This window comes from Phoenix dactylifera, chromosome 6, assembly GCF_009389715.1.
Source record: "Phoenix dactylifera cultivar Barhee BC4 chromosome 6, palm_55x_up_171113_PBpolish2nd_filt_p, whole genome shotgun sequence".
In the NCBI taxonomy this organism is placed as follows: domain Eukaryota; kingdom Viridiplantae; phylum Streptophyta; class Magnoliopsida; order Arecales; family Arecaceae; genus Phoenix; species Phoenix dactylifera.
In genome coordinates, this window is record NC_052397.1 from 11424336 (window position 1) to 11438202 (window position 13867).

Here is a 13867-nt window from a genome sequence, read left to right on the forward strand (position 1 = left end):
TTCTCCTCCAATGAATCCTCAACGGACTCCAATCAACTCTTAACAGATTCCGACGAACTCAATTTATAAATAAGACTGCTCTAGGGACCTCAGATACGCGGATCTGAGGTATGATATGTCACTCTCTTGGATCTTCTCTATTTTCTTGAGATCCTCACCTGACTTAGGCATGAGAGAGATCTTTTTTCTTATTTCAGATCATGATTGACATCAGAACACTTGTCGGAGCACTGCAATCCTCGTCTAGCTCTTCTTCCTTAAGCTCGAAGATCAACAATGAGCTCAAGCCATCATCGTTGATTTGATCATAAGCTTCATCAATCTCATTAGCTCGATGCCAAATGTCAGGTTGGATTTAAGCAGCAATACTATCAAAATATTGAATACATAGAATTTTACTTTAGGAATAATGGTAGTTTAATAGAAAAGAAATGGTAATCTCATAGACTTGTGTCACCTAGTTTCAAAAGGAAGGGGCGGCAATCAATTGAGCTAACAATTGTTGGCCTAAATCTAATTTTATAAATAGTCTAATTATAGAAGACAAACATTTTAAGAGTAGTGCTAGCAGGCATCCAAAATATCGGAAAAGAAATAATAACTATAACTTAGTGCCACCAAAAACGAATATAGTTCCAGCATAGTTGTTTATGAGTAGCAACATAATCCAATATTTCACTTGTTATTTTATCCTTGGAATCATATAAATTGCCTGAGCTTTAAAGCTATGCATCAACGTTTTTAAGAGGCTTGAAGAGGCATGATCTGTCACTCTCTTAGATCTTCTCTATTTTCTTGAGATCCTCACCTGGCTTAGACATCCAAGGGATCTTTTTTCTTATTGGAGGGGTCTTTTTTCTTATTTAAGATCAGGTTTGATATCAAAACTCTTATCGGAATACAGCAATCCCCATCTAACTCTTCTTTCTTAAGCTTGAAGATCAACAACGAGCTCAAGATGTCCTCGTTGATTTGATCATAAGCTTCATCAATCTCATTAGCTTGATGCCAAATATCAGGTTGGATTTAAGCAGCAAACACAATCAAAATGTTGAATACATAGAATTTTACTTTAGGAATAATGGTAGTTTAATAGAAAAGAAATGGTAATCTCATAGACTTGTGCCACCTCGTTTCAAAAGGAAGGGGGCGGCAATCAATTGAGCTAACAATTGTTGGCCTAAATCTAATTTTATAAATAGTCTAATTATAGAAGACAAGCATTTTAAGAGTAGTGCCAGCAAGCATCCAAAATATTGGAAAACAAATAATAACTATAACTAAGTGCCACCAAAAACGAAAATAGTTCCAGAATAGTTGTTTATGAGTAGCAACATAATCCAATATTTCACTTGTTATTTTATCCTTGGAGTCAGATAAATTGCCTGAGCTTTAAAGCTATGCATCAACGTTTTTAAGAGGCTTGAAGAGGCATGATCTGTCACTCTCTCAGATCTTCTCGATTTTCTTAAGATCCTCACCTAACTTTAGACTTGGGCACTGGGTCGGGCCGCCCACGGCCCAGCATGGCCCGGCACGAAGCGGGCCGTGCCTGGCACGGCCCGCTAGCTACAGTACCGGGCCGTGCCTGGCACAGCCCATTCAAGGGGGCCGTGCTGGGTCACGGGTTTCTAGCCCGCAGGCCGAGCCCGGCACGGCCCGCTTCGGGCCTGGGCCGGCACGGCCCGCTCTTGGCCCGCGGGCCAAGCACGGCACGGCCCGCGGGCCAGCCCGGCACGGCCAGGCACGGCCAGGCACGGCCCGTCTCCATAAAAATTAATGCTTCATAAATTTTTTTTAATAAATTAATAAATATTGAAAACTAAAGATTTATTAATATAAAGCCACCTTAATGGTGGGGGGTTTGGCATAGACCCATACCAGTTTATTAATTTAAATCAAAATGGTACATGAAGGGAGGTTTGGACCTTGGTCTGACCTCCAGAATACAATAAGAAAGGAGAAAAAATAGAGATGACTCACTTTAACAATTAAAAAAATAAAAATGTACAATTATAAAAAATCAAGAAATCTTACTAATCATCAGTGATTCAGTGAATCAATATTCACTCTTCAGTAGTGTTTGTATCATCATCATCAGAGGACGTTGATTATGTCCACCTTTATCTTGAAGTCTTGCCTCAGCATCCAACCAATCTTTGAAGCAGAGAAGCATCTCAACCGTTTCGCCCGTCATCCTACTTCTCTTTTCGTCAAGAACACGCCGACCTACACTAAAAGCGGATTCCGATGCTACCGTGGACATCGGCACAGCTAAAATATCGTGTGCAATTGCAGACATAACAGGATATTGATTTTTAACACTCTTCCACCAAGATAATACATCTAGATTCTCTATTTGATTTTCATCATATGCAGACTGAAGATCATTTCGTAAATAAAATTCTAGTTCACTACTTAAAGATGAAGAAGATGAAGATAAACTTGAAGCATGTGTGTGTTTTCTCTGTGCAATGAATGAAAAAATAGATGACGAACGAGAACTACTAGAAGAAGAAATAGAGCTTTGTACGGAAAATCTAGATCCACGATTTTTTTCATCATATATAGCATAAATATCATAAAGAAGTTGTTTTACCTCATTTTTAGCAGGTTCATGATCTTTAATCATATTTTCACAGTATGCATCAAGTAAAATTAGCACGCCATTCAATTTAACTCTTGGATCAAATACAGCAGCTAAGTTATGCATAGGACATATCTTGTCCCAATACTCATTCCATTTAGATTCCATTTGGTCAATAATAGGCATTAAAACATCATCATATCTATGTTCTGCAAATTTTTGACTAATTATATGCTTGTTGTAAAAATGAACATGAAGTTAGATAATAAATACCAGAAAGAACATTGGTAGCATTATAAAAACTAAGCAAAAAATCTTCCAAAATTTTTCCTTTATTCCAATCAGTTTTAGTCAATGTAAAGCCTAATCCACGATCATTAATATATGCACTTAATAAGTTTTTATATGGGTATGCATCATGTATCATGCTATATGTTGAGTTCCAACGAGTAATTACATCAAGTTTAAATTTTTTAAAACGTTTACCATGATTTATACATAGTTCCTTAAATTCTTGAAGTCTTGATCTTGAAGCATGAATAAAAGAAACTGCATTTCTAATTTTTGAAATCACATCTTGAATCATGCCCATGCCAGCTTGAACAGAAAGATTTAAGATATGACATGCACATCTAATATGTAATAAATTTCCATCTAACATGGGATGCAATGAGTCTTTTAATAATGTAACAGCAGAATTATTATTAGATGCATTATCAAAAGTAATAGACATAATTTTATCATTAATATTATATGAACATGCAGTTTGATAAATGACATTTGAAATTTGTTGCCCAGAATGTGGAAAATCAAAAGCACGAAAAGCAAGAATACGTTTATTTAATTGCCAATCATTATCAATATAATGAGCAGTAATGGCAATAAAACAATTACTACCTACAGATGCTGACCAAATATCAGAAGTTAATGAAATTTTTACATTTAAAGTAGAAAGTGTTTCAATTAAACTTTGTCTCATTGCTAAAAAGTTAGTCATAGCTACTCTTCTAAATGTACGCCTACTAGTTCTTTTGTAAGCAGGTTGTAGGTTTAATTGAACATATTCTTCAAAATTAAAAGATTCACATAAACTAAAAGGTAATTCATCCTTAACTATCCATTTTACAAGTGCTTTTCTTTGATTTTCTTGATTATATGCAAAATTACCTACAAGTAATCCCCCTTGTATATTAAGGGTACTTTGAGTTTGAGCATGAGAATCATGCATCCTATGACTCTCTTGATGTCTTTTTAAATGCCCTGTTCCCCCACTACTACTACAACTATAAAGTTTGGCACATTTTTTACATTTAGCTTTCCAGACTTCATCAACCATAATTCTATCAAATTCATTCCATACAGCACTAGTCCTCTTACGAGAAGAGGTTTGATCTTCACTCGGTTCACTAGTTCTAGAGGAACTAGGAACATAGGGTTGGGGATTAGTTTCTTCTCCCTCAGAAACAAGAGGAATGCCAAAATGACTTTCCTCAAAAGATAACATATCTAAATTGATGAATTCAAAAAATAAAAACTAACCACAAGGATGAATTGAGTAGAGGGTCGGAGGGCAGAGGCAGAGCCGAGATTCTGAGCTTCCTCTTGTGCTCTCAACAGGAGTGACCTTCTCTTCTCAACAGGAACCTCCTCTTGTGTAGCACTTGAACACTTGCTAAATGCAAACTAAAAATTAAATTGCTAGAAGAGCACTTTATAAGAGAGAAATAATAGTAGTAGAGAAGGAGAGAATAGTTGGTTTGGTGTGGTAAGAATGAGGGAGGAAAGGGCTATTTATAGAAGCCCAAATTTTTTTTTTCCAAAATACCCCTCAATTTAGCCGTTTTTGGACTATTGGGAGGGGCATTTTTGGAAATTTTTCAAAATAGCCGTTGGAAACGGCTATTTTTCTCCCCCACTCTCCATACGGGCCGTGCCAGGCACGGCCCGTCTCGTGCCGTGCCGGGCCCGGCCCGCCAATAGACGGGCCTGGGGCCGGGCCGGGCTTCCGTTCTCTGCTGAGCGGGCCGTGCCCGGCACGGCCCGCTAACGAAGCGGGCCGGGCCAGGCACGGCCCGTTTAGCCCTCTGGCCCGGTGGGCCTGGGCCGGGCCGGCCCGGCACGGCCCGATGCCCAAGTCTACCTGACTTAGACATCCAAGGGATCTTTTTTCTTATTGGAGGGATCTTTTTTCTTATTGGAGATTAGGTTTGACATCAGAACCCTTATCCGAACACTGCAATCCCCGTCTAGTTCTTCTTCCTTAAGCTCGGTGATTAACAACGAGCTCAAGATGTCCTCGCTGATTTGATCATAAGCTTCATCAATCTCATTAGCTCGATGCCAAATATCAGGTTGGATTTAAGCAGCAAACACTATCGAAATGTTGAATACATAGAATTTTACTTTAGGAATAATGGTAGTTTAATAGAAAAGAAATGGTAATCTCATAGACTTGTGCCACCACGTTTCAAAAGGAAGGGGCGGCATTAAATTTAGCTAACAATTGCTAGCCTAAATCTAATTTTATAAATAGTCTAATTATAGAAGACAAGCATTTTAAGAGTAGTGGTAGCTGGCATCCAAAATATTGGAAAAATAATAATAATTATGACTAAGTGCCACCAAAAACGAATATAGTTCCAGAATAGTTGTTTATGAGTAGCAACATAATCCAATATTTCACTTGTTATTTTATCCTTGGAGCCAGATAAATTGCCTGAGCTTTAAAGCTATGCATCAACGTTTTTAAGAGGCTTGAAGAGGCATGATCTGTCACTCTCTCAGATCTTCTCTATTTTCTTGAGATCCTCGCCTGGCTTAGACATTGAAGGGATCTTTTTTCTTATTGGAGGGGTCTTTTTGCTTATTTAAGACCAGGTTTGACATCAAAACCCTCATCGGAATACTGCAATCCTCGTCTAGCTCTTCTTCCTTAAGCTCGGAGATCAACAACGAGCTCAAGATGTCCTCGCTGATTCGATCATAAGCTTCATCAATCTCATTAGCCCGTGCCAAATGTCAAGTTGGATTTAAGCAGCAAACACTATCAAAATGTTGAATACATAGAATTTTACTTCAGAAATAATGGTAGTTGAATATAAAAGAAATGGTAATCTCATAGACTTTTGCCACCTCATTTCAAAGTGAAGGGGCGGCAATCAATTGAGCTGACAATTGCTGGCCTAAATCTAATTTTATGAATAGTCTAATTATAGAAAACAAGCATTTTAAGAGTAGTGGTAGCTGGCATCCAAAATATTGGGAAAAAAATAATAACTATAACTAAGTGCCATCAAAAACAAAAATAGTTCCAGAATAGTTGTTTAGTAGTAACATAATCCAATATTTCACTTGTTATTTTATCCTTGGAGTCAGATAAATTGCCTGAGCTTTAAAGCTATGCATCAATGTTTTTAAGTCATGGTGACTTGGGCGAGGCTTGAGGAGGTGTCCGGGCCCTCCCGTCCATTATTTTTGTCCAAGCTCCATCCAAGAGCTAACAATGTTATGAGAAAAACGATGTGACATGATCTTTTCTTTTATGCTGAGGGAAGACATGTATACAATTTAGTAAGCTTGTCATTTCAATAAATCCCATCCAATGGACACTTCTAAGTAGATCACACTGCCAACCAAATGGCTGTTAATTGCCTTGTCTAATACTCCGAGGACTTTCTTATGCAGAATTTAATTATCTTGTGATGCCAAAACATAGGAACAAAGAGGCCCAACCAACCCCTTCTTCCTTTCACAAGGATGTGACTCGAAAGAGGACACACAAAATCGCCTTGGACTCCGAGCCGGTGGCTCCAGTTCAAGCACATAAGAACTATTCTCAGCTAAGCCTCCGTAGCTAGAGTCCCAAAGGCTCTCTTCTAAGGGAGCAGTTGGGCCTCCTCGCCTTTTTCTATGCACCCACCATGCCTGTGTTGTATCATCCTTGCACGCGACCCTTCAAAGCATCCACTCTCTCTCTCCCCCTGGTGGTGATATTAATGCCTCCGAACACCATCTCTTTGTTTGTTTGTTCCCTTGTTTTCTTGTGAACCGTATGGGCGCCCTTGGTGGAAGACTTTTTAGCATGGAGACCAAGAGAGCTTATTTTCCCAAGGTTTGGAAGGTCGAGTCGTCTTGTGATCTCCTTGACTTTTCTTTGGTCCGTAAATTATTGAAGGCAGGTGGTAGTGCATGGATGGTGAGAAATCCAAGGCTTGTTTTTGGTGGTCATCTGTTGGATTTATTGATGCATGGTGTGAGAGGGGGCATGAAGAGTACCAATTGGGAAGGGCTCACTGTTGACCTCTGTCCCATAAAATTAATATTTTGGCAGTGATTCCAGAGGTACGGAGAAGTCACGTGAGGCTTTGGAGTTCTCCCTTTCTCAGTTTCTGAGTCGAGGAATCTCCTTACATACACGTCTAATGTTCCAATCATCAAATCAGAACTCTGTGATAGTATTTATGATGTTTAACATTCTTAGTTTTACCTCATGAAATTCTATCTTATTGTGTTGTTCTTTTAAACAATCTACAGGAGATCCAACAAAAGGGAGCAAAAGTCTTTGATTGACTTGTTGTAATAAGTTAGAACTTAGAAGAGGAAAATTATCAACTCCAAAACTGATAGCCTAAAAATATTCATATTTGTGGATTGTTATTTAGCTTGTGCTTTTCCACTATATTTCTTTCATTCTCTAATGTAGTACTGCAAGACTTTGTTATCTTTAAGGTAGTCTTGGTAGGATGAGGAGGGATATTGTTTCTGAAGTTGAAATTTAAAATCTAGCGGCGATGCTATCTCTAACATTTGAATTATGAACTTTTCCGAGTAGTAAGAGGAAGAGGTGCCTACAAGCTGAACTAAAATTGATTATTAATACATGACATAATTGATATCCAAAAAAAATTAACAATATAATTATTTATATGATCCTCAATGAATTGAATGAAGCTTAGAGTTGCCCATCCAATAAGAATGTACCATATAGTCCAATTGTAGGGATCTTCTAGAGCCAGAGGTCGAAAAGAATTTGGACTCCAAGCAAATATGCCATTAATAAGTGAATTGATTCAGTGGAAATAAGCATCGTTCATTTGGCCAAAGGTTCCCAAGGTAATGTTGAACTTATCTAACTCAATCTAATGCCCCTAGCCTTCAAGACATGATTGGAAGAACATGTGGGACACTCATGTAATAAACTAAAGGCTTGGTATGCACTTTGGTATGAACTCACCCCTTCTTTTGCAACTTTCACGAGTCCCCACCTTGCTATCTTTTGGGGAAGGAGATTGAGGACCAATCTTTGCACCCTACAATACCTAGAACTCAATAATGAGAGTTTGCAGACCCTCCATGTGACGTACAACTCTCAAAAGAACAAAGGTTTTCCCTATCACTCTCATGCCCCAAATGTCACTCCTTCAACATTGGATTCGAGCTTCCTCAGTTAATGGATGAGTAGATCTTTCTGCTATCTAAGTTGTTGCCGGACCAAAAGAGTAGTGATCTTATTACAGGAATTTCGCATAAAAAAATTACACAACTTATGTGTAACTTTTCTTGTGCTCTACAGTGGGCAGCTTATAACTTATAAGATGCCGAGCTGTGGAGTAAAAGGAGAGTGTTATATCATGTATAACTTCTTTGACCGAGCACTTGCTATATTCTCAGAACTAAATATCACATCAAATGCAGCAATTAGTATCATATTCTCCCACTCCATATAGCATATTCCAAGCCGCCAATCCAAAACCTACAGGCATAAGTAAATATTTAATGGAACAGTTGCACAACTAGGGCTCATGATGTCTGCTGAGAATTCTTTCAGTATGTCTAAAGCATCAAGCTAGCAAGAATTTTTTTTTCATGTTTTATCAACCAAGGTTTCTTTTTTAAGATCTTTTTTTTTTCGGATGTCAAAAGAATGCTTAATCTAATACATATATGAACCTTTGAAAAGGCTTCTGCATTATCCATGGAGCCCACACATGCTTCCCAAAATTGAATAGACATATTGATTCCCTCAATATTAGGTACCACCATATTGACTTAATAGTAGATCCAAAGTATTGTGCAACTCTTTTCAATTAGCTAGTGTCTAATGGGCACCAAATCCTAAAATATCTACATGTAACATCAACATATTACTTTTGCTCAAGTAGTCATTGCCTAACAGACTCTAGATTCATAGTTATTTAATTTTTTAAAAAAGTAGAAAAAGAGAAAGCCCGTTCGACATCGGAGGATAAAATTCAAACTAGGTCACTGGTATCCAATATCTAGTGACTTTACAGACTGAGCCAGTTTGGCATCGAGATCTAAACATATCATGGTGATTTATCATGTTTCATCAATAAAATCAAAAGCAAGGGCCACATATCCAACATTGGATGTGACTTCCATGTGTCCATCAATTGACATATTTCACCTTCTTCCATTGCTCTTTGCTCCTCATGAGTAACAAGTTTACTGCATGAAATCCCTCCCTCCCCCCTATATATCTCTCTCTCTCTCTCTAGATTTGTCTATATGCGTTGGCTTGCGGTTTCGCTTGTGAGGTTGGATGGTTGCTTCCGTGACACATGTACTGGTTGCTGGCGGGTATCGTGGAGCTGAAGAACAGTGCAAGTGTGCGAACTTAAGCTCGCCAGAGACAAAACACAAACCCCGATTAACGGCTGTTCCTGCTTGACCTTGAGCTAAGATCCAGCCGTGTTTGGTGGCCCTACGTGGGGGCCACCAGAAAACCCGCAGACGACCTCATGTGCCATGGTGGGTCCCGTTTTGGCGCCCGCAGCAGCGGTCCACCCTCATATCCGCGTCGGTTTCAAAACGGCTCCGGGAGCCAGGTTGGGGTTAGGTGAGGGTTCACCGTTTGGGTTAAGACTCCGTGGGATTGGTGATTTGATGTGTGGGACGTTGGGGTGCGTTTTGGGTGCAGGCAGTGAAGTTGCAAGAGGTGTGGTGAGAAATTTATGGAACAAGGAACGAGCCTCAAGTTAGGGCTAGAATGGGATTCCAACCAAGCACTTTAATCCAGATCTAATTATGTAGATGTGATGCAATTTGTAGTTGAGGGTTAGTTGTTCTTTCTAAAACAATAAAAAGAAATTGCTCTTACTAAATAATTCTCAAATCTCACAGTCCCTGAACTTATGGACTAATTATGGAATTAATTAATAGAATTCATAAAAAAAATTAAGTAATACAGAGATTAAGAGGTTCGCATCATCAACCAACTTCAATCTCTACTGATTTTTTGCTTTTTCTTCGCACTTTTCCACTGCTACAACCTATCAGCTGGATAACCAAGGCAAAACATCTGAATAGGATCCAAAGTAATTCCTATTTCAATTTTGTAAGTCACATGATTACTAGGTACTTTGAGGGGATTTAGGTGTCCAGATGAGGGCCAAGAATGAGCAAAAACAACGCATGAACCGGAAGTACTGTGCATCTACCACATTACAAACAATGAATTCTTGATTTGAGTTTCATATTGCCAATTGCCAAGTATGAATCCATGGCAATGTTGACTGATGGGTCATGTCTTCATTGATTGGTCTAGAGACAAAGCATCGGGTGGGGCCATGCGGATCTAACGTATCAACCAGTAACTGTTCAATAAATCAACCATCAAAGCATTATTTTGTCACCCCAATCAGACACACTGGCATTTTTAAGCATCCAATGCTTGGATCTCTGACTTGTGCATTTGAATTGTTTCCGTTGCTATGTCCCACATTTTGACATGCTGCAGCCTAAACATAATCTATATTGCCTAAAATGAAACTAGAGTTGAATTTATGCAAGATTTTGTTGCTAGTGGTAGTTGTGACATCAAAATGAAACTTACTGTGATGAGCAAAACACTTCTATCACCATCACTGTTCGAAACAAATTGTAAGCATATGCCAACCCATAAGTGGTCCAAATGTGCTGCAAGGTAGCTACATTGATGCATCAATCCCCTTGTTCTCCTTAGCCATCCCTCTGCTTGAACTATTCATTCAGTGAAGACCTGACCTGAAACAACTGAGCACTCACTATTCGCCAGGCACCAATACGTTTGCACAAACTATTCCTAACAGGGAGCTCGACAGCACATCCATGCTCCAAACCCGGCCTATCAAACTAAAGAAAATAAATTAGCAATAGCTTCATAGGGACATATGCTGAACAAAATTTTTTAGCTGTCAACTGACATGAAAAGGTTACAACTCCGAGGAGAAGTGGATATCCTCGGGATGAAATGCTTTAGACATAAAAACACTTAAAGGTGGCAATAGGATAGGATTGGACGGATTGGATCTGAATCGGATACAAAATAAATTAAAAATTTATCAATATTTATTAAATAGATCAAAAATTTAGATTTAAATCTGACTGCTTTATCAAATAGATAATTTAAATTAGTTTATAATAATTTGATTAAAATTAAGTGGATTAACCGGTTAAGTATTGCCGTCCTAAAAACATCTAAAGGAAATGCAATGAAGCCCAAGAGAGTGGTTCATTTTTGAACTCTCACATGCTATGATGCTACATGGAATAGACCACTCAGCTCAACAATCCAACGTTAGGGACATCTTGTGAAGAAACAAAATTGTTCACGCCACACTAGCTGGGGCTAGGAGTACCCTTTCCACCCAACTACAAAACAAAATCCCTTTTCCCCCTCTTAATCTTTCTTTAATCTTTCCAAGAACTTGAAAAAATTACAGACACCAAGGTTACGCATCTCCAGGCCCTTGGAACTTCCCGGTTGGCCCCATCTCCTCGTCCCCCAGATACCCTCCCTTGTAACAAATCTACAAAGTATATTTTTCACCGTTTTTAAAGCATGCGCCAATTATTTTATTCCCTTCCAAGTCAAATCCTCCCAAACTATCCTTTCCTCGATTTCCCCTCCCGTTCCTTAAATATCCCCTCCTCCCCGCCCCTCCCTCCTCCTCTCCCTTCCCAAACTCTCCATAAGAAAAGCCAAAGATAGATAGAAGCAAACTCTATATTTCTTTCCAATCTCTCCTAAGAGAAGCCAAAGATACATAGAAGAAGGAGAAGAAGAATGGGAGTTATGATATTACCGTTGGAGGAGGAGGAGGAGGAGGAGGATAAGAAGAGGAGGAACACGTTTAGCATAAACGATAACGTGGATTTATTGGTGGAGATACTGGGGAGGCTGGACGGGAGGTCGCTAGGGGTGGCAGCGTGCGTGTGCAAGCTGTGGAGCAGCGTGTGCCGGAAGGACAGCGTATGGGAGGCGCTGTGCAACCGACACGTGGCGGGGGGAGGGGGTGGGCCGGGGACCCGATCCGTGGTGGCGGCCCTGGGCGGGTACCGCCGGCTTTACCGTCTCTGCGTCGGGCCGGTGCTCGACCGCCTCGCCGGCGGCCCGGGACTGGCCGGGTGGGCCGCCACCCGCGAGGAGGCGGCCCACCTCTCCCTCTCCCTCTCCCTTTCCCTCTCCCTCTTCTCCATCGACTGCTACGAGCGGCTCGGCGGCCCCCGGCAACGGCCGGCGTCGCTGCTCTTCCTCTGCAAGCCCGTCAACGTGTCGTGATATCGGCGGTCCGGTGTCTCGTGATCGCTCTCGTATGGAGTTGGTGCCCATTGGGCTTTGGGTGGGGTTTTGGACATTGAGGGGGGTGCAGGATAAGTCGGGTGTGCCCTCGATCCATCATACTGCAATTTTGTTAATTATATTATTGTTTTGATATTAGTATCAGCTAGTATTATAAGAGCAAATAATTATTTAGCTGTCTCCTTTTTTGTCTTAATATAATCTCTTCTCTTTTTTTGTTCATTGGTTTCTACTTTACAGCCTGCCCTGATGTTTTGCCCACATTTCTCATTCTTCTGCGAAATCTATAGTTCTTTTTTTACATTTAGCATGGCCTAACCATTTCAGTAGCACCTTTTCAAATAATTTTATGTATAATGAAAACTCTCAACAGTATCAATCCGTCATTTGAATCCCATTGACCAGCTTCCGCTATGTAAAAGTTCTATGACTGGAATTTTTATACTTCCCAAAGAAAGGAGAAATAAGAGAGGCTAAAAGCTTAAAACCTTAGATGGGCTCCAAACAAAGCCACGCCAAAGCACTCATGTCCATAACACGTGCAAAGACTCTAGGGCTCTTTAGTCCTCAGTTCGTAGGAGTTTCATCCCGCTTAAGAAATTGTACTTCTTTTAATGATGATTGAATAAAAACTTCTTGTAACCTTCCTTTACGTGGAATAAGCAAATGTGCAGTATAGTAAGTGGCCCTAATGTTGCCGTCACCCAGGCTGCCGACTACGTCCCCTCGTGCCAGTGGGAACGAAACTACGGTAGTATGTTGTCTAGGGTCACGGGCATGAATCTGTGACTCACGGATCTCTACTGTGTAAACCTAGGTGAAAGAAAGGGTATAGCATAATGAGAAAATATATATCCTCCGGCAAGCTAGAGCTTATTTCATTTTTTTTTAAATTATTTTATTTATGGATACCCTGTAATAATTTATTCGCCCGATCTATAGCTGAACTGATAGATACACCGCGTGTAGGATATAATTTCTCAAATGTAAAGGTATAAGAAATTATGTTCGCCACCCACTCAAGACTTGTCCCTTACGCTAATACCACAAGAAAGATTCAAGTGCATGGGGCCATGCAAATTAATTACACTGAATACGTGCTCTTAGCATGAGCCAACAAGTAAATGTCAAGTGAATTATCATGTCATTGTGAGATAAAGAATGTGTGCTCCCTACCTTTCCCGAATGTGATTCCAATTTCCAAGTATTTGTGTTGAATGTGTAACACAACGCAGTGAATCCACACCTAGCTTCCTCTCGTGAAGCTATTTGGCGAAGAGCAGAAAGCTTACTTAAATTAAATAACATAAAAAAACTTATAGTTATATTATACTTTTTCTTTCGTTTGATAGGAAGTCATTACTGACAGTCCTGATCTGAAAGAATCATTGAAGTTGGATAATAGAAAGGATTAAATCTACATAAATGGTTCCTTTTTTTTTTCAACTTCTCTTTCAACTACCAGATCTTATTTATGAATTAAGAATTCAGGTTAATTGGATTTAATGGAGTTAGAAAGAGTTGTGTGCATGTTAGGATTTAATGGATGACGCAAATTTCCTTGAAAATATATTATATTTAAGTGAACAGAGAGATGCCACGTCAGTTAAAAGTACCACTTCTTTGCTCGAAATTTTGAGTTTGGGATAGTATTCTCTATGTATTTAGACCTTGATAATTTACCTTAGGCATCCTAA

The 13867-nt window shown here is 39.6% G+C and overlaps 1 protein-coding gene across 1 annotated transcript; it reads left to right on the forward strand.

The window, feature by feature from the left end:
- The first annotated feature begins 11360 nt into the window (after positions 1 to 11360).
- Positions 11361 to 12392, forward strand: LOC108511003 (F-box protein SNE-like). Its single transcript, XM_017841212.3, has one exon. It carries the CDS (start codon positions 11655 to 11657, stop codon positions 12147 to 12149), a length of 495 nt encoding a protein of 164 aa, XP_017696701.2. The 5' UTR covers positions 11361 to 11654; the 3' UTR covers positions 12150 to 12392.
- The last annotated feature ends 1475 nt before the right edge of the window (positions 12393 to 13867 follow it).

Coding starts and splice junctions, on each gene's coding strand:
- LOC108511003 (XM_017841212.3), top strand. CDS start 11,655: ATGGGAGTTATGATATTACCGTTGGAGGAGGAGGAGGAGGAGGAGGAT.